Source organism: Bos javanicus, chromosome 19 (assembly GCF_032452875.1).
Source record: "Bos javanicus breed banteng chromosome 19, ARS-OSU_banteng_1.0, whole genome shotgun sequence".
Classification (NCBI taxonomy): domain Eukaryota; kingdom Metazoa; phylum Chordata; class Mammalia; order Artiodactyla; family Bovidae; genus Bos; species Bos javanicus.
The window spans coordinates 57,384,195-57,405,387 of NC_083886.1; the positions used below are offsets into that span (position 1 = coordinate 57,384,195).

At 49.6% G+C, this 21,193-nt stretch overlaps 1 protein-coding gene and 1 non-coding gene across 5 annotated transcripts in view; one reads left to right on the forward strand and one right to left on the reverse strand.

Annotated features, from left to right (window-relative positions):
• SAP30BP (SAP30 binding protein) overlaps nucleotides 1-21,193 on the reverse strand; it is a 33,769-nt gene that overhangs the window by 10,778 nt on the left and 1,798 nt on the right. For 2 of the 4 annotated variants that reach the window (XM_061392824.1, XM_061392822.1), the window contains exons 3-4: nucleotides 19,078-19,125; nucleotides 2,054-2,096 (exon numbers count right to left, since the gene is read on the reverse strand). In XM_061392824.1, coding sequence (XP_061248808.1) covers nucleotides 2,054-2,096; nucleotides 19,078-19,125 — 91 coding nt within the window. The remainder of the gene's footprint in view (nucleotides 1-2,053; nucleotides 2,097-19,077; nucleotides 19,126-21,193) is intronic. The other 2 variants (XM_061392823.1, XM_061392825.1) reach the window with 1 other exon arrangement.
• TRNAC-ACA (transfer RNA cysteine (anticodon ACA)) lies at nucleotides 16,491-16,563 on the forward strand. Its single transcript has one exon. It is a non-coding gene; the product is annotated as a tRNA-Cys (tRNA).

Here is a 21,193-nt window from a genome sequence, read left to right on the forward strand (position 1 = left end):
GCCAGACAAAACAAACAAACAAGGAATCCATCTGTATTAATGGTTCTTGGGCAGGGGCAATTTTGCCTCCAAGTTGACATGTGGCAATGTCCAGAATCATTTTTCGGAGAAGGCAATGGCATCCCACTCCAGTACTCTTGCCTGGAAAATCCCATGGATGGAGGAGCCTGGTGGGCTGCAGTCCATGGGGTCGCTAAGAGTCGGGCACGACTGAGTGACTTCACTTTCACTTTTCACTTTCATGCATTGGAGAAGGAAATGGCAACCCACTCCAGTGTTCTTGCCTGGAGAATCCCAGGGACGGGGGAGCCTGGTGGGCTGCCGTCTGTGGGGTCGCACAGAGTCGGACACGACTGAAGCGACTTAGCAGCAGCAGTGTCATTTTTCGTTGTTGTATCTGGCAGGGAGTGGAGACTGCTATTGGCCTCTGGTGGTGGGCAGAGACCAAGGATGCTGCTAAAACACTGTACGACGCACAGGCCAGGCCGCCACAGCAAAGAATTACCCAGACGAAGATGTATGAGAAACTCTAAAGAGACAAACCTATAGTGAAGAAAAGAGATCACTGCCTGCCTGAGGCCAGCGGAGGAAACGTGTGCAAGGGGATGGCACGGGGGACACTCTACAGTCACAGAGACATCTTCGTCAGGACTGTGGCGGGGGTTCCACTCTATGTAAGCTGCCCCTCACAAAGCTGCTTTCAAACGGTGACAAGGAGAGGCAAAGTCAAAGCTGTTTATCGACGAGTTTAGGGCCGAGGTGGCTGAAGCCCACACACATTCCTGCCAAGCGAGCGCCGCTAGTAGGAGCCGAGAGCGCTGCCTGGCTGCGTTCCTGGGGGCGGCTCCGCCCCCACTCCGTCCTGCCGTGACAGCAAGGCTGAGGCTGCAGTCCAGGGCCGGCCCCGTGGACCGCCTGCTCGGGGAAGGCCACGGGTTTCCCAGGGAGCTTGCTCTGCTCCCTCTGCCTGTGAAGCCAACTGCACTGCCCCTATGGCACCATTTTCCCAAGATCAGGCTCTCTGGTTTTAGGAAAATTTGGGTTTTTTTTTTAATAGGAAAGACTCATACCCCATTCATCAGAAAACCCGGGGCTGAAGGGCAGAATCCCGCTGAGCATCTGGGCTTCTCCACGTGGTCAAGGTCCTACCCAGTCTTTCCCTCAGGAGACAAACGTAACGAATGATGCTTAGGTCTTTCAGTCACGATAACCAGGATGGGTCCCCACCTGCCATTCCTGGTGAAGGCATCCTGTCCAGAAAAAGGACAGGTTGGAGGGGCTGCTGGATACAACATTTCCAGCCTGGGGCTCACCCGGGCAGGGCGAGTGAGCCGCAAAGGCGCCACCTGGGCGAGGGGAGCAGGAACCCCGCTTTGTGAGGATTGAGTGGGCGGGAAGAGATGGGCAGTCTCGCCACGGAGGGGGAGGGCCAACCCCCGACAACGTGAGGCTGGGCCAGGCCTCGGGGGAGCCCTGACAAAGTCCATGGCAGAAATGAAAGGAGTCGAGAGACCTCCTGAAAGGCTGAAGAGGCTGGGCTAACACGGGGCTGGGATGACACGCGGGCCGCATTCCAGAACCGTAACCGCCCTGGCCAGTTACACAAAGGGCCCCAGGCTCCAGGGCTGGGAGGCATGCTCCCTCCCGGGGACAGAGCAGCATGCCAGCAGAGGCCACATGTTTGCGCCCTGAGCCCGTGAATATGCCAGTGGAGAGGCTCGGGGGGTCCAAGGCCGGAGGCCAGGCGCACAGCACAAGGAGAACAAGCTCCCAGCTGGAGGGGCCCGAGTCCCTCTTGACAACACTGGCAACTGACCAAAGCTCCCTGAAACGCACCATAAATACGGTTTTCAAAGAATTGTTCTCTGGGTGTCTCACCCAGACATCTTAGGAAATGCCAAAGGCCCTGAGAGTCAGAGTCCAGAGACAGGCTCGCAGCTGAGCTGCTGCCTCGGTGGAAGCAGAGAGAAACCACCTGCGTGGCTGGAAGCCAGCTGGCTCTGGGTGAGGCTCAGAGACCTGTCCCTGGCACCTTCCACCCCAGGGTACTCACCAACTAATTCCTGGGGATCTCGTTTTTCTACTTCTGGGTTATCCTGCAAGGAAAAAGGAAAACACAAGGAGTAAGTGTGCGGCTCCCGACCCAGAGTCACTCTCCTTACTGACACCACTCAGGATTTTTTAGGAAGGAGAAAAGGTAGAAGCATTGCAAGGAACTTAGAGAGCGAGCGGACACTTTGGGGTTCCTGAGACCCCTGAACCTCCGAATATCCCTTCTTCCTTCATCAGAGCAGCCGGGATGCTCCAGCCACCTGCTTCAGTGTCTCCTCCATGGCCTCCAGCAGTGACAGCACCCCCAATGCCAAGGAGAGCAACCAGCAGCCAGCCAGCCATCACCTGCAAACCTGGACCCTGCCCACGGCTCCCCCGGGCCTGGCCAGCCGCCCCAGCACACAGCACCCCGCCTGGTGCCCAGGAAACAAGAGGTGGCTAGAGAATCTCAAGACCAAAACGCAAAAGGCTATCTCCTCCCAAGAGATTTTTCTCACTTTCAGCTTCAGCAAAAAAGGGAGGCCTTATCACAAGGGGGCAGTTCATGGAACTGGGGGCAGGCAGGCAGGAGACCATCAGGGAGTCACACACCGCCCTCAGGACAGCCCAGCGCAAGGCGGCCTGGCTCCGTCTCCCAGCTCACCTGCTGGTTTTCTTCACACTAGCTCGGTCTCTCCAAAGAAAGCTCTCTCTGATCCTTTATGTGAGCCCCTGCCCCCAGAACCCACTACCACGCCGTGTCCTCTGTTCTGGAGGTATACAGAGCCCTAGGGGCAAAGGTTTCTCATCAGACCACTCCGGATCTCACTGCTCAGGTAAAGGCTTCCCTGCTGATCCAGTCGTTCCAATGCAGGGCGCACAGGTTCAATCCCTGGTTGGGGAACTAAGAGCCCCATGTGCCACGTGTTGTAGTGAAGAAAATCCAGTTCTGGCCACGGTCACATGGCTAGGCACCTACTTTCCTTGCTTTTGCTGCCCCAAATGCATAATGTTTGTTTTACGTTTTACAAACGTAAAAACATAGCTGTTCTCCCCATTTCTGGAGAAACCGAGCCCCTCAACACAGGTCGGGGTCTCAGGTGCCATGACGTGGTAATGATCGCAGTGGCAGAAGCTGTGCTCACGAGGCTGGATCTTGTGTCCCCTCCCTTTGATCAGTGAGGGAGGAGATAAGACAGTAACAATCATGGACCCGACGGGCACGTGGAGGCGGCTGGGCAGCGCTGTGTATCCCACTCATACGATGCGACTTGACACCAAGGTGACGTCTCAGAAGGCAGGCACAGGGAGGCCACCAACCCCCCACCCCCCAGGCTCTAAGACCAGAACAGCAGTTCTTAACCCCCTTCTCCAAAAAGTCCCTAGGATAGGCCAAAACTCCCTCATTCTTTGGAACACTGCAGCTATTCATTCGACCTAGACGGGCATAACGTCCAGGCCAGGCTGCTTAGCAACCACTGCCCCCAGTCACCCGCCCCCTGCCAATCAGGTGGGCAAAAAGCAGAGGCACCCCCAGAGGGCTGCTGAGCCAAATTCAGGTTGGTCATCAATCAGCCCCTCCACAGACAGCGGGTCTCAGCGGGCCCCACAACGATCCCTTTGTAGCTGTGACTCTGGGGGAACCCATGCTGAAGTGTGTGGCACGCTGGGCTATAAAGGTCCTAATTCTCCCTCCAGGGGACAGCTGTCCGGGTGCTCACTGTGGGAAAACATCACTTGGCCACATCCTACCTCCCCTCTGGGGCCATCTGGCTGGTCCCACAAGCCTGATGCACTAACTCTTCAAAGGCCTCCTAGGGCTCTTTCCCAAAGCGCTGCCCTGGACCCTTTGGAGGCCAAAATGCAGAGCAGCAAGGAAGGAGGCAAGCCAGCCACGTGGGAATTCTGCTGTCTGCTCCGGGGGCACAGGAAGTTAGTCACCAAACCAGTGAGGAGTCTCTTCAAAGGAGAAAGGACCTGTTCACACCACAAGCTCCTCGTGAGATTAAAAGGGGTGAGGCTCCTGGGCCTGCCTTTGCCCAGTGATGGGAGGTGGAGCGGGTGGGCAGAGGCGGAGATTCCTGCGTTTCACAAGGGCCTGGGCTGGCTTATCTGAGCTTTATTTAGTCACATCTTGGGGAGAAAAAGAGATGATGGGGCAAAATCACAGAGAGGAAGTCTTTTTTCGACTATCTTCAGGTTTTCCTTTTTTAACCTGGCTCCTCATTTTCCCCCAGATTTATCTTTCTATACATGCTCCCTTCCCCAAATTAACCTGGTAGTTGGTTTCAATATGACAACTAGTCTCTGCTTTTCTACTCTCACGGCGTGCACCTCAAGTCCCATGAAACTGTGGCCTTTTATTTAATTCCAAACCAGCACCCCCCAGAAAGAAGTTCTGCACCCTTGCCCCTTCCCAGCTGGAATCCAGCTCCACATTATCTGCAAGCGCAGGGACCCAACCGCAAGCAAAGATTCTCCTGCCTTGAGACAACCCTAAAAGCCAAACACCTGAGCCTCCGCAGGCTGGGAGCCACAGACTATGGCGAGGCTTTGGAGTCTGTGCTTGTTCAGATCCCCCACTTGCGTCACAGGCGCCTGTGTGATTCCTAAGGCCCCGGAGAATCCAACAATGGGACTCTGTGCCTCCTGGTGGCCACACCTTGTTATGCTTCAGCAGGGAATTCCTCTGCCCTCTGACGTGGACAAGTGGGCTGTGGGTCTGCTGAGCTCCTGGGAATGTGGCCTGGTACCAAGGTGCCCCTGAAGAAAGCTGACGACCCAAGTGCTTCCAGATCTGAAAGGAGCCTGAACCCCCGCTGCCCCAACCTGAGCCTGAAAAGGGCTGGACTACACCCCACAAGGACCTGGAGCCACGGCAACATATGTTTTTGGAATGGAGTTGGCTGCAGGACATTAGGGGATGCTGAAGAAAGTCCAGCAAGGAAGGAGAGTCAGGGTGTCCGGTGAGACCACTGAGGACAGGCGTCAAATACCCCAGAGACGCTTTTTAGAACCACTTATGCTCAACAGTCCATCGAGGCAACTTTCATCCAATGAAGCTGCTCTGAGGGCGAGGACGGGGCTCCGCATTAAACACAAAGACCCATGGGACAGTCACGCCTCAGATACCAGGAACTCAGCGCAAAAACAAACAAAATGCCCAGGATAGTTATCTTGGAAGCCAGCCATGGTGTTAGAAAAAACAACTGATGAAGTATTTAACAGGGCTATCTCCTTCGGAGACTGAAGGAAGGTTCACGTGTTAAACTGCCAGCAGTTCAAGAAACCGGTTTGACAAAACTTGCTAGAGAGAGACTCGGTATATCCTTAAAGAGGCAGGAGGGGAGGAGAGGACAAGAGCAAAAAGTAACAAAAACCCACTGTTCCTTTCCTTCCCCCACAGCAGGGTTTCAGAAGGCTCACAGGAAGCCTGCCTTGACTTGTCGAATCCACCCTCCCTGGCCTCCAGGTGGATATTCCGTTGGCCACAGAAATGAACTCAGCCTAGAGATCCAGTTATCAGACAGATGACCGTCTGCATCAGCCGGGAGGCATGAGTCCAGGTCTCCTGGACGTGACAGCACACGCCCCCTCAGACACCCCGGCGGGCGCTTTTCACCCAGTTTCTCAGGAAGGTGGAGACAGGGTGTCCTGCCTGGGACCGCGTTGCACATAGCAGTTCCTGGGGGAAAGACCAGGCAAACCTGGTTTCTGCCCTCCAGTTCAAGTCCTGTTAAGACACAGGAAAAACAAAGCAAAACAAAATCCGTATCATCCCACGAAGCCAAGTGAGAAAGGAGGAAGGAGAACCCTGATGCCTCTTCTTCAGACCGTCTGCACCCTCTATCCTCCCAGGGCTTAAGTCCCTCTGACCAGGGTATGAGGCGGCTGCCGTGGGCTGGGGCCGTCCCTGGAGGGCTGTGATCTGAACCTAACAATTTTGGTTTTGCAGTTCATCGTGTCTGAGACTTGGAAGAATCTAACAGCCCTGTGACAGGGGCCGCATTTTTAGGAATTACAGAATCTGAGATGTGGTTTCCTCTGCAGAGAATATAAAACTCCAGCCACCAGCAAAACCGTGACCAGAGCAGAGGAAGGAAGTGAAAACAACATGGCTCCATGACGCGGGACGTGCGGCCACGTGAGCTGGAGGGTTTACTCAGCAGAGGAGCCACAGCTCCTGGTGGCGAGGATGGAGGTTTACAGCCAACACTTCATCAACCCTTCCGAGAGTCAGCCCCACAAAGTGCACTTGAAGCTCTGGGGTCCAACCTGAGACAAGGCAAGTTGGCAGCTGGATTCCACCACATCTAAACTCTGCCTTTTCTCCCCACGTTCAGGAGCACTAGGCACAGAGAAAACCCTCTGAGCAGAGGGCAAAGGACAGCCGCGCCCCGCTCCAGGGGAAAGAATGTTCCAGACTAGGTTTTCTGGCCGATGATGAAACGCTGCATCTTAAAAGTAGGGGGCAGCTGGGGAGGCAGATCAGAGAAACAAAGCCTCCCAAATCTTCTGTCCTCTCAGACCTGGGGCTCCCGAGCAGTTACAAAGCCCTGGTGACATTGCACTCCATGAGCAGAGATCCCACTCAAAAAGAACCCTCACTGTGGCCTGAGGCCCCAGGCATGCTCTGCTGGCCATGTCGGCCTCCTCCCCTGCACCAGGGAAGGAAGCAGGCCTCCACCCCACCCCCACCTGGCCAACGAGAGGACACTTGCCCTGTTCTGTGCTCTGTCTTATATACCATTGTGTTCCCAGCACCTGCAACAGTCGGTGCCCGGCCCACAACAGGTGCTCAAACACTGATCTCACACACCCACCCTCCCCTCCTCCACACACACACACACCCTCCCCTCCTCCACACACACACACACACACACACACACACACACACACACCCTCCCCTCCTCCACACACACACACACACACACACCCTCCCCTCCTCCACACACACACACACACACCCTCCCCTCCTCCACACACACACACACACACACACCCTCCCCTCCTCCACACACACACACACACACACACACACAACTCCCTCCCCTCCTCCACACACACACACACCCTCCCCTCCTCCACACACACACACACACACACACCCTCCCCTCCTCCACACACATACACCCCCGCCCCTCCTCCCCGCCACCACCCACGCCTAAGCAGCCAGTGGTCAGTTTTTCTTCAGTCTAGTTTAGGGTTTCAAAGCAAACATCACCTGCAATGCTGAACCCCCAGACTCCAAACCTGTTAAAGTCCACAGGTAGTTTCAATGTGTGCACTCAACAGAAAGCAAGGCAGTGGAGGAGCTACAGGAGCAGAATTGCAATAAAGGTTGATACGGGGTAGGCAGGAAGGTGTGTGTGTGGCGGGGGCGCGCACCAATACTGAATTTAAAACACCTTAAGTCTACCTTGTTGCTTCTGATTTGAATACACAAAAAAATAATTATTGTAAAGTTAATTCATTTATTTATTCCACAAATAACTTATCAAGCATTTATTACGTACCAGGCAATGGGCCAAACACTGGGCACGTGATCTGAACAAAACTCAGTCTTGGGGAATAACGTTAGGTATCATGCTAAGCACTTCAGTGAAAGATCTCATTTAGTTCTCATGACAGCCTTGTGAACTTGTGGGCAGACAATCCTGCTGTTTCAAGAGCCAAGGAAGCCCCGAGAAGGCCCCTGAAGGCTTCAAGCTGACGGACAAACGAGGTTTTCTGTGACACGTGAGTCACTTCAGGATGCCCAGAAAGCAGCCATTCCAAATGGCTCCAAGCTCCAAAATAAAATCATTGTGGTCTGACAGACAGTGTTGGGGGCATGGACTAAGAGGCAGGAACCGCAAGACTCAGCAGCAGTCACTGAACCCAGTGCTGCGTGGGGGCCGCCTGGCAGGGGTTGCTTTACCTACACACCCAGGAGAGCCCAGGAGAAAGCCCATCACCAGCACATTTCCTTCAGTTGTATCCTGATGGTCAGGACTGGGCCACTGCCATGGCAGGCTGCCTGCCCGTGGATGGAAACACTCAACTTATCAAAACACTCAACTTATCAGAAAAATGGGCGGAAGCTGGTGGGGCCGTTTCGGATTCAATGGACTTGCCTTCACTCCCAGCTCACTGCTGGGAAGGCTCAGCTCCACAAAGAGAGGTTTCTACAGGAAAGGGTTAAACAGGTGTCTGCCAAGACAAACTAAGCCAGCTTCAGGGCTGGCCTTGGAGATGGAAGCAAAGGCAGGGAGGGGGAGAAGAATAGTCTCTCCGAAATCCTGGCTTCAGTAATGCCCCCATGGCTCCGCATGGCGCTAAGGCTCTGTCACGTGGAACCACCCAGACTCCATGTGAAGGCAAGCTCTGGCTGGAGCCACCTCCCAAGGGGAGACTATGCTGACTATTTCAAACGTAACCACAGATCTGATTCAAGACACTTGAAGATGCAGAGGGGGGCTTCTTTACCACTGAACCACCTGGGAAACCCAATGTTAATACAAATGAGTAAAATCCTGTCAAACCCAGGAATCCTACAGTAGCATCTCAAGGGACATGGACTGAAGCAAGGAACAGAGGTGGGAAGTGCCGGATCCCTAAAGACAGGCAGCTTCCCTTCTACAACATAAATTTCAAAAAGCTACGTCCTCACTGGGGAAGGAGGCACCCAGCCACACCTTGGTTAGAAATCCGTGGCATGTGGCCCCGAAGGGAAGGAAGTCTGCTGGGGCCTGCGTGGCTGGCGGGCGGGTGGGCCGGGCATGCAGCGGCTCCTACTTGGATGCAGAACCGCGCAGGGGCAGGGTGGGGCTCCTGGGAGTCTCCGCTTCAGCTGAGCGGGGCAAGTACAGTCAAGAAGGCCCTGCTGGCAGCGGTGGGACTGCCAGGATAGGGAGTGAGAGGGACAGTAATGGTCCTTCTTCCCTTTGCAGGAGATCACAACTCCCAGCAACCGCAACGTTTCTCCCAGCGGTGTTTCGGCTACACATGTGGCCAAGCTGCCTTCCGAAGGCGGTGAGACAAAGGACCTACCTTGAGTTTTTTTCAATCTGGACAAGAGAGCTATTTGCACAGCCTGCCCTGCCTCTGTCCCTCTGCCTGCTGCTCAGATCATCACCCAGATGGACTTGCAGACCCTAGCCTGGGGTGGGTGGGTTCTCCCTGGTGTGCGAATTCTGTCACTTACTCTGTGAAGACCACCTCCGCCTTGTTCAAGAGCAGCCCAAAAGAAGGCCAAACGGCCACTCACTGTGGTGAGAGCAAGGCAATGCTGGTGGTAAATAGGCCTGGGTATTTTCAACAGTTCAAAGGCCAAATACAACAGCCAGAAGACAAGACCAGATGGCTCACAAGCCGGGAATGGTCAAGGGCCATTTCCTTCTCTGCGCTTAGGTGAGTCACACTGTCTTGTTTTTTTCTAATCAGTACTTAAAAGGATCATGGATCTGGAAGGCAGAACACGGGGGCAGGCAGGAAGTGAAAACCAAGATGGAGGGACCGAGCACACACCCTGCTCCTCACACCCTAGACAGAAGGCACCAAACGCTAACACACGTCCATCAAGTCTAGTAACAGCCCCGTAAGGCAGACTATCCTCTCCACTGCAGAGGAGCAAACCGACGCAAAATACAATGAAGCAGTTTCTTGCCCGTAAATGTCTACGTCGGAATTCAAACTCCAGCCCGACTGCAAAGCCTAGAAATACCATTTCCCAACTTCCTGCTTCCTCCCTTGAGACTAGGAGGCTGTGAATGGCCACAATTTCTATGAAACCCTTGGTTCAACCACTGGAAAAAGTGGAAGTGTTAGTTGTTCAGTTACGTCCAACTATTTGTGACCCCATGAACTAGAGACAGCCAGGCTGCTCTGTCCATGGGATTCTCCAGGCAAGAATACTGGAGTGGGTAGCCGTTCCCTTCTCCAGGGGATCTTCCTGACCCAGGGGTCGAACTTGGGTCTCCTCCTGGATTGCAGGCAAGATTTTTTACTATCTGAGCCACCCAACATTAAAGAGCCAGGAGGTGAAATTCCTCTCCAGGAATGACTCCAGAGCAGGTCACAGGCAGACAGGTGTTACACCCTCCACTTAAGGAGAAGACGGCCAGATCTATTATCTTTTAACTATAATGATCAGGGGAAACAGCTCAAGAATTCATGGTGTCCCAGTGAGTAATGTCTGAGTTTCCGTGAACGGAAGGGCAGGTCCTGAAGACCTAATCACCCACACACTGGGCGCTGCCGCCCCATCCTCAGCCTGGAGATCTCCTGGGGCTTACAGAAGGAATACCAGATCCTGAAGCCTACTGAGCCGGCCTCCCTTACTGGGTGAACAATCCCGCAGACTTCCAATGAGAATTTACATTTTAAAGAATGAATTATTTCTTGTGACTTGTGTGAAGAGCATGGCACATTTCCTGTCCATCAGGGCCTCTCACTGAAAAGAAATTGCCTATACAACACTTTAGTCAACAACTACAAAAATACTTTCATATCTTGCTATTCTGATGTGCCATTTCTGGATTTTATCTTAGCTGAATATATGAGAAGGACTAAGGGAATTGGTGTGAAAAAATGTTTTGCTACTGACTGGCATTACTACTAGAACAAAAGTTGGTGAATCTCAACCTCTTCATCATTCTCCATTTGTTGAAGGTATTTAGAAAATTATAAAAACAATCTTTCCTAAAGTAGTTTTATTGAGATACAAAACCCACCTGTAATTCTCAAGTGTAATTTTTCATTTATGTCATGCTATTATATAATTATGTTTCCCAGGTGGCTCAGAGGTAAAAAATCCACCTGCCAGTGCAGAAGACGCAGGTTCGATCCCTGGGTTGGGAACATTTCCTGGAGAAGGAAATGGCAACCCACTCCAGTATTCTTGCCTGAGAAATCCCATGGACAGAGGAGCCTGATGGACTACAGTCCATGGGGTCGCAAGAGTCAGACTAAAACAACATTATAGAATTACCCAGACTACTGGAACACTGAAGATGTTTATAATACAAATAAGAACAAAACTGGATACAAAATAGTTAACCCTGTTACACTGCTGCGGCAAAGTCGCTTCAGTCGTGTCCAACTCTGTGCAACCCCATAGACAGCAGCCCACCAGGCTCCCCTGTCCCTGGGATTCTCCAGGCAAGAATACTGGAGTGGGTTGCTATTTCCTTCTCCAATGCGTTAAAGTGAAAAGTGAAAGTGAAGTCACCAGTCGTGTCCGACTCTTAGCGACCCCATGGACTGCAGCCTACCAGGCTCCTCCGTCCATGGGATTTTCCAGGCAAGAGTACTGGATAGAAGAATAAAAACGGCTACACTGTCAGGATCGTGATATTAGGTGATTTTTTCCTTTCATTAAATATTCAATCTTGCTATTATGATAGTCTGACAACAAAATATGCACAAAAACAAAACCCTGATAAGATAACCACCAGAAAAAGTGCCATATGACCCTTTCCATGTCAAAGACCTCTCAGAGGTCCACATTTAAACTCTAACAAGATAACCTTTGCTCTCCCATCCTGAAAAAGAATTCTCAGTACAACAATCCCCAAGGGTGGATTCCCCAGAAGCTCACCAAGCAAAGGCACACAATGGCCCATCTCCGCTGGCTGCAAAAGGCCTCTGGTTCCTCTGCCACCCCCACAACCTGTCTCTGGAGTATCCTTCAGGATGACTAGAACCCTATGCTGCTTGTTCGTGAAAAGTCTGGCATCTCCCTTTCTGATTCCAGAGCCCTGGAGGTACAGCCAACAGACCCAAAGCCCAGGGAGGAAAGCATTTTGCTCTGCACGGATCCTGCGGAAGCTGGCGCCTCTTTCCGTGCGTGGTCACTAAGAGAATGCTGGCAGGCTCCTGAAGTTCTTCCTAGAATGGTGTCAACAAACTCCTGGGAAACGAGCTCTGTGGGCTGCTTTCGGCCTCCAGACCTTTGATTCTGACATTTTCAAAGATCATTAATAATGCTGGGCTGGGGAGAAGCGGCTGGAGAGGACAGGAAGAGTGTGAGTTACTGAGTCAGTTCTGCCCTAGGCAAATCCTTCATCTCAATTCCAGGTCAATTAGTAACACTTGGAGACCAGGACGCTGGTCCTTCTTGAGTTCAGGTGTGTGCGTGCGGCCACTGAAGGCAGAAGCCCACTCAGCCCACTGAGCCAGGCCTCCACCAAGCCCCAGTGCTCTGAAACTCTATGAGTACCCACCAACACAGCGATGCCACACTGCCAAACTGTCCATCAAGGCACCCCAGGAAGCGGCCGTGAAATTTACAAATTTTAAGGCAAACAAATTTCTCAACATCTTGTCTGATACCACACTAATTTATGGGTTGTTTTTCCAATGTGACTACACTAAACTGTGGGGCTTTCCAGGTGGCTCCGTGGTAAAGAACCCGACTGCCAGTGCAGGAGACGCAGGTTCAATCCCTGGGTTGGGAAGATTTCCTGGAGACAGAAACAGCAACCCACTCCAGTATCCTTGCCTGGGAAATCCCATGGACAGAGGAGCCTGGAGGTCTACAGTCACGAGTTAGCAGCCGAACAGAAACACACTAAATCATGAGGACGCTGATGCTGATTGTTTGGAGAACATACTTACTGAACAGAACTGTTAGGTTATTTCTTTTGGCCTAGGAGTTCTGTGAAAAATTCCTGTGACACCAAGGATGCTGTGAACTGAGAAACTATAGTAACTTCTGACCTCCAGGATGGGGATGCGGAATCAGACTGCCAAGCATTGCTTAAAACTCCATCTTAGGCTGAGAAAGAACACATCCCTACACATTCTCCTCTATCGCTGCCACCACCGCCTGGTATCACAGCCCTGACTTCAGACGTGCCCCAAGTGGTTGAAGTTTGCCTGTTGGCCCACAACTGGACGGAAGCCACGCCAGCACTCAACCCAGGTCTTCCGACTCCAAACCCACCAGACTGGCTCTGGGTTGTGAATTCCTCATTTTTGCACTACTTTTGGGGTTTGAAGGATTATTGTAATGCTTTTTCTGAACTGGGGTTGTTCACGCCTTTTAAAAAATGCTGGAACAATTTTTTCCCCCACCCCATGTCACCTTCTTGACCCAGAAACACTATTTTGTTTTGACAGATGTTTGCTCCTTGGGCTTGGAGGATTCCTTCCCCGGGTCAAAGCCTGGACCAGCGCGCCTTGCCCCGCAATGGGAGGCTGGGCCTCCCAGTGAGTTGCCCACAGGCTGCTCCAGCTCACCTGTGCCAGCTCATCAGTGCCCGTGTTTTGTTTGCAGAGGAAGAGAGTGTGTGTCAGGGACAGTGGGTTGAGTGGAAATACCTTTATCTACAGGAACAGTGGGAGTGGGGAAAAAAGATAAACAAGGGGAAAAGTTCCAGGGCAACCGAGGTAAAACAAGGACAAAGGGGGGTGGCGCAAGGGAAGCGCGTGGGCCAAGGGCAAACAGATGGAGGAAGCACTTGAGCTTTAGGGGCCCATCCCTGCGGTGAGGAGCCGGACAGAGGGCTGCCCCGCCCGGTCTGCCTCTGTCCAGGACAGCAGCGCCACCTTCTGTTCAGTAACTGGAACACCTGAGTCTGGCTGCTTGTTGAGGCGAGGTGAGAACAAGACCTGATGGAACAGAAGTGCCCGGCATCCTATTTCTGCGGGACACTCTGCCACCTCCTCTAAGCCCCTCTTCTCTGGTTTAGGGCCAACCCCAGGGCCCAATCCCTGCCACCCTGGGCTGATGGATCAGGAACACAGGCTCCCTATGTGGGGGGAGTAGGGGGGTGGGGGCAGTGGGGCCTGGAGTTCTCATTTCTTCCTCAAACTCCCAAATATGGGACTCTGCACTCATAGGTCAGGGAAGGCAATGGCACCCCACTCCAGTACTCTTGCCTGGAAAACCCCATGAATGGAGGAGCCTGGTGGGCTGCAGTCCATGGGGTTGCTAAGAGTCGGACACGACTTCACTTTCACTTTTCACTTTCATGCATTGGAGAAGGAAATGGCAACCCACTCCAGTGTTCTTGCCTAGAGAATCCCAGGGACGGGGGAGCCTGGTGGGCTGCCATCTGTGGGGTTGCACAGAGTCGGACACGATTGAAGCGACTTAGCAGCAGCAGTACTCATAGGTAACCCCAAACATCAGCGGGATAAAAATGAGGGCCATTTCCAGTCTCTGTATTCTACTTTTGTACTCCCCAAAATTAACAGATAATAAAGTTGGAAAATACACAACTTTGCTTATCCACAATGCCAAGTCCTTTCCAAAGAAGCACCTTGGGGGTTTACTCCAACTCCAACCCTCATATTTCTTTTAGAACATTGGTTCTAAAAGACTAGCAGTTTCATAAAAGGCCCAGAAACAGAGTTCACTACCTCCTGAAGCAGCTTGACCCACTTTTGGCCTGAGAAGACGGGCAGTTCTTTGTTCAGTTCAGTCGCTCAGTCGTGTCTGACTCTTTGCGACTCCATGGACTGCAGCATGCCAGGCCTCCTTGTTCATCTCCAACTCCAGGAGTTTACTCAAATTCATGTCCATTGAGTCAGTGATGCCATCCAACCATCTCATCCTCTGTCGTCCCCCTCTCCTCCGGCCTTCAATCTTTCCCAGCATCATGGTCTTCAAATGAGTGAGTTCTTCACATCAGCTTCAGCATCAGTCCTTCCAATGAATATTCAGGACTGATTACCTTTAGGATGAAGTGGTTGGATCTCCCTGCAGTCCAAGGAACTCTCAAGAGTCTTCTCTGACACCACAGTTCAAAAACATCAATTCTTCAGTGCTCAGCTTTCTTTATGGTCCAACTCTCACATCCATACATGACTACTGAAAAAACCATAGCTTTGACTAGATGAACCTTTGTCGACAAAGTAATGTCTCTACTTTTTAATATGCTGTCTAGGTTGGTCATGACTTTTCTTCCAAGGAGCAAGTGTCTTTTAATTTCATGGCTGCAGTCACCATCTGCAGTGATTCTGGAGCCCCGAAAAATAAAGTCTGTCACTGTTTCCCCATCTATTTGCCATGAAGTAATGGGCCAGATGCCATGATCTTAGTTTTCTGAATGCTCAGTTTTAAGCCAACTTTTTCACTCTCCTCTTTCATCAAGAGGCTCTTTAGTTCTTGGCTTTCTGCCATAAGGGTGGAGTCATCTGCATATCTGAGATTATTGATATTTCTCCCGGCAATCTTAAATCCAGCTTGTGCTTCATTCAGTACAGCATTTCTCATGATGTACTCTGCATATAAGTTAAATAAGCAGGGTGACAATATACAGCCTTGACATACGCCTTTCCCAATTTGGAACCAGTCTGCTGTTTCATGTCCAGTTTTAACTGTTGCTTCCTGACCTGCATACAGATTTCTCAAAAGGCAGGTCAGGTGGTCTGGTATTCCCATCTCTTTCAGAATTTTCCACAGTTTATTGTGATCCACACAGTCAAAGGCTTTGGCACAGTCAATAAAGCAGATGTTTTTCTAGAACTCTTGCTTTTTCGATGATCCAGCAGATGTTGGCAATTTGATCTCTGTTCCTCTGCCTTTTCTAAATCCAGCTTGAATACTTGGAAGTTCACGGTTCACATATTGCTGAAGCCTGGCTTGGAGAATTTTGATCATTACTTTACTAACGTGTGAGATGAGTGCAATTGTGCAGTAGTTTGAGCATCCTTTGGCACTGCCTTTCTTTGGGATTGGAATGAAAACTGACCTTTTCCAGTCCTGTGGCCACTGCTGAGTTTTCCAAATTTGCTGGCATATTGAGTATAGCACTTTCACAGCATCATCTTTTAGGATCTGAAATAGCCCACCTGGAATTCTATCACCTCCACTAGCTTTGTTCGCCGTGATGCTTCCTAAGGCCCACTTGACTTCATTACGTGAAGGCAAACATCTTCCCTGCAGCTCTCTGCATTCCTTGAGTTCCACATGGGGCTGCCACCTCCCTGCCCTCAAACAGACAGAACTTCCAGCGATGCCCTGGTCTTTCCTCTCCCAGCTCCTTAACTTTCTCCACTTGACATCATTTTAAGTCCCCTCACCTCTGCTCTCCTCAGAGCACACTCCAGTTTAAAATGCGGCTTCCAAAATCCCAAAACAAGCCCAGTGACACGTGTGGCCGGCCTGGGAAGCGAGCCAAGGGGGCGCTGGTCGTCACAACTAACGACTGAAAGCTAAGTGTCTGTTACATTTCGTTAATCCTCATGAAACAGACCAGGCAGATTTGATGATGCAGGTTTATCATCCTTGGGATGCTCTGCTGCCCTCAACATGGCTCAAGACCTCCATGAGGCTAGCAGCCAATGGACATGCAGAGGGCAATGAAAGCAGCTATCAGTTAACTAACATTACCCACCCAAGATTTTTGGTTTTGAAAAACAGTGGTTCTCAAAGTTGATCTGTAGACCCCTGGGGGTCTACAGGGTCAAAACTCCTTTGTATAATACTGAGTAAGATATATATTTGCCCTTTTCACTGTTACAGGACTTCCCTGGTGGCTCAGATGGTAAAGCGTCTGCCTACAATGCAGGAGACCCAGGTTCAATCCCTGGGTCAGGAAGATCTCCTGGAGAAGGAAATGGCAACCCACTCCAGTATTCTTGCCTGGAAAATCCCTTGGATGGAGGCGCCTGGTAGGCTACAGTCCATGGGGTCACAAAGAGTCTGACATGACTGAGCAACTTCACTTTCACTATTACGTTTACAGAAGTAACAATGTAACTTGTTGGCCCTTTAGAATAAACTGAAGCGGCACAAATTTAGCAGTAGTTAAATCTCCGTTTAAAAAAAAAAAGTCAATTTCACTTAGGAACATCCCTGGTGAAGCATTAAAAATGATTAACCTTGATCTTTGACTTGTCTGAGTTCTTTTTTTTTTTTTTAACATTTTGTGTGACTGGGTTACAAGCTGAACAAGCTGCTTTCTTCATGGAGCATCATTTTTGCTTGAAAAAGTAACTGACAAACTAGTTATTCAGACTTACGAAGTTGGCAGGCATTTTCTTAAAGACTAAATCTGTCACTCATGGTTACTTACTGGCGATAAGATTCAAATTCTCTAGCAAAGACGAGAATCTGAGAAAATACCTACTTCCCACTGTGAGCACGACCGCTTTCTGATATTTATTGATTCGTCTGATGAGATCAGTAATGTTGTTAACAAATAAGCATTTTTTTGGACACCGTAGAACAAAATGTGTCAACACTTAGGGGGCCCACATAATGCAGTGAGCCGACACCGTCCAAATCACCAGTGTCTGATGATGTGATACCAAGTAGGAGAAAAAGAGGCATTGACAGTGGGAGAGACCCAAGGATTTTAACGAAGCGGAGAACGAACAGTTCATTGGTAAGGATTCACATTCCGGTCGCAACCAATCTTTAGGAAACTACCGTCTGCAGCGTTTTGATGACGCGTCAGAGGACACCCACAAGGACTTGTAGGGCTACCAGAATACTCTTTTCCAATGACCTGCCTGCCGCAAGCCAGAGTTTCCTCAAATTCTTCAACCAAAACACCATAATGCAACAGACCGAACACAGGAGCAGCTATAAGAACCTATTAATAGCTGTCTATTCAACTAGACATTAGACATTAAGGAGACTTGTAAAATAATACCATGTTTTGTTCTTTTTTTTGGTGATAATTTCTCATAAAAATGTTATTTATGTTAGTATGTAATAGGTATGTTATTTTAAAATTAAAAAAAATATATTTAAAACCTCAAAAGATAAAACCAAAATGAACAGAAGTTCTTTGGGATTCTTGCTTTTGACTGTGTAAAGAAACCAAATTGGGGGGTGGGTGGGCGGTTCAAGAGGGAGGGGATATATGTATACTTATAGCTGATTCACAATGTTGTACCACATAAAGTAACACAACACTGTAAAACAATTATTCTCCAATTAAAAAAAAACTTTTGAAAAGTGCTATAATTAAAAGCAGATCTTAAAAAGCCAACGTAGGGAGGAGGGCCATCTAGTGGAAAAGAGAGTTATGACAGCAACTCATTTGCTAACAAAATAAATGACATCTGCGGTGACACATCCTAAGACTAGAAACGTCACACACTTAAGGCAGAAATATGCAAAAGTAACGGTTTGAAAAGCAAAAGTACTGTTAAATATTGACCGAAATAAAACTTAAATGTGACAGAAAAGTTCCAGAAGAGGGAGGGGTGAGGGGGTTGAGGTGGAGACTGAGACCTGGACAACAGTGTGACGCCAGCTTGGGCAGAGGAGGGAGCTGGGGCAGGACGAAGGGCAGGGAACACGCAGAACTCATGCTGGGGGCCGCTTCTAGTCCTTGGCGATGCCAGAGGACTCAGTCTTTCTGCCCCACCCCCGGGGCCTCTGCTGGCCACTGGGGACCAGAGGACGTCTGAGCTGGTGGAGCTCAGTCTGGTTCCGATGCTCACCCTCCACGAGAACTGCGTTGGGTCACCCTGAAGGCTGGGTTTTGTGTTGATTTCCAAGGGCTCCCTAACATGGGGGATGGGGGTGGGCTGTGTGTATGTGTCTTAACCTTTATCACAATGGGGTCGAAGATGTGTGAATTACTCCTAGCTGCTACTGGGATGAAAAATAAGAAATGACCATGCTGTTTCTAAACAAACCATTCTGTATGGTTTACTGGAGAGTGGGAGGGCACTAGCTTGGAAAAACAAGGCTTAGGCTCAGCATCCCCAGTAGCTGGAGGAGGTCTCATTTTGTCTGGCCCTCGATGGCCCTTCTTCATGTCTGGACAACTAAAGAGAACCCACAGTGCACGAGGCAGCCCTTGTGGTTTCCTGATTCTAAAAACATTCCTACACCTAACCCACCTGCAGGGGCACAAAGCCCACCTGGATTTAGAGAACAGGTAGGGGGCTGCAAATTAAGCTGCCTCAAGACAGTCCAGGGTGGTCTCCAGTTCTCTTAAAGCTGGGTTGATCCCCACCCCACCCCACCCCCAAATTACACTGGTTACACGTATGTTAGTGGGACAGATCTGGAACCAGACATATGAACTGAGCCATGATGTTAAAAGTGCCTTGTTCATATCCAGCCACCCCACCACAGCCAACACCAAATACCTTTGGGTCATCAGCCTCAGGTTTTTCAGTCTCTGAATCGTCATCTTCCTACAAGACAAAGAATTTAGAGGATTAAGCTTAAAGGAGCGGGCCAGGTTCTCACATGCACAACTAGGGTACGGAGCAAACGTGCCCAGCCTGGCGCGTCCCACCAAGAATCCCTCCCCCACCACATGACCCAGGCTCCAGAGAAAGAGGAGGGGAAAAAGAGATGTTCTGGGTAGGAAAAACAGAACATCAGCCGCTCAAAGTCCTTACTCCAGCAGGGCCATGGTCTATATCAATGAAAATGCCTGAGATTAAAGACTGCACACACAAAAATGGAGAAAGGTTGCAATACACTTGAGAAAAGAAGATCAGGCCCCACAGGATAAAGCAGGCATGGAGTTGCCAATGAAATACACATGATTTCATAGTACAGAAATCTTTTTTCCCTTCTTTGCCTTTCATGTACACAAAGACATCAGACTTCGAGCTCCCGTGACAGCATTCACCTCCCTGAGTGCCATGACCCTTCACCCCAATGCTATACCCGAGCACGTCAACCCAGCAACATCTGCACAACAGCATGAACAGTAGGAAGGCAGGTATAAAATGACCAGGGCAAGTGATCTGGGAAAGGCAGGACTGTCCTGGGACCCAGCTGAGGGGACCCCGCTCCATACAGGCTTTTGGAGAACTAACCCATTCTAGGCAGCCTTGTTCCTTATCCAAATGGCCTGCCTGACACGGAGCATCATGTGGGTATGACATTTTCCAATGCGTGCCCCAGCCTCACACAAGCTAGTCCACCATTTCACTGAAACCCAATGAAGGTCAAAGATCAGCTACCCTGTCAGGCAGCTGTCTCCTGTGTTCTGTTCCACCATGAGTACACCCCAATGCACGGGAGCTGTAATTTCACATCCAATAGAAAGTTTCATTTGAAACTGCTGTTTTCAATCACTCTAAATGCCCCCCTCCCCATATGAAAGAGCACACAAGATGTGAATATAACCACCACCCGAGAGACTTCAACTAGCCTGATGGTTTTGAGACTGAATTGTTCTGCAAGGTGTCAAGAGAGCCACAGCTTTTAAATACAATCTGCTGCGAATGAAACCCATCAGGCTAAACAATCAGAGATGTAGCTCAGCTAGATATAGTCACATTTTAGAATGTCTATGTTGGGACTGGATGCGAGGATTTTACCAAAATGTGAAATAAAGCTTAAATATGGTGAAAATTCTATGCAAAGTAAATGCAGAACATCTCAAAAACACACATCATGCAAATTTGCTGAAGGAAATAGTTACTGGATGTTAAGCCAGTATGTGCTCTCTTAAGAACAGTCAGGAAAATGAAACAACTTACAAAGCTTTTCTAAACAATTTTAGTCAATTCTGAATTATTAGCAATAATGGGGGAGGGGATACCTCAAGGGATAAAAATATCTTCCAAAAGAACAGAATATACAAAACGCATTTTTGTTTAATTTGTAAAGCATTTTAACTCTAACGTTTATGTAGCAATGCATAACATTTTCAAACAAATAATACAGAACATTCAGTTCAGTCACTCAGTCATGTCCGGCTCTTTGTGACCCCATGGACAGCAGATGCCAGGCTTCCCTGTCCATCACCAATTTATTAGATGTTTTAATTAAAGCTGTTGCTAACCAACCAGATTTTATATTGAGATACAAGTTTGTATGTCTGTGTTAAGCACCAGTCTGAATCCTTGTTTTTCTCTAGACTTAAGTTCTCCAAACTTTTAAATTTTAGGTGACAGTGTATCTAAAGTCTTTCTGGTTAAATTAAGATGCAAGTTCTCTTTTCTTTGCTAGTCAGCACATACTAAACTTTAAGCAAGATTTGATGATCAAGAACACTCTGATAAAAAGTGCCAAGTAGAACATCAAGAAAGGATTTAATAAATACCGAATCACAAATAACGGTACTTCCCAGTCTTTTTAATAAACTGAAAGATTTGAATGAGCCCCAACCAAGATTGCAAATAATACAGAATTGACTGCAGATATAAACAATACATCAGTTGGGATGAATGCACTGTTTCAAATGGAATAAATTATCTAAACAGGGAAAACCAACATAAAACACCTATTGATATCTGGGGT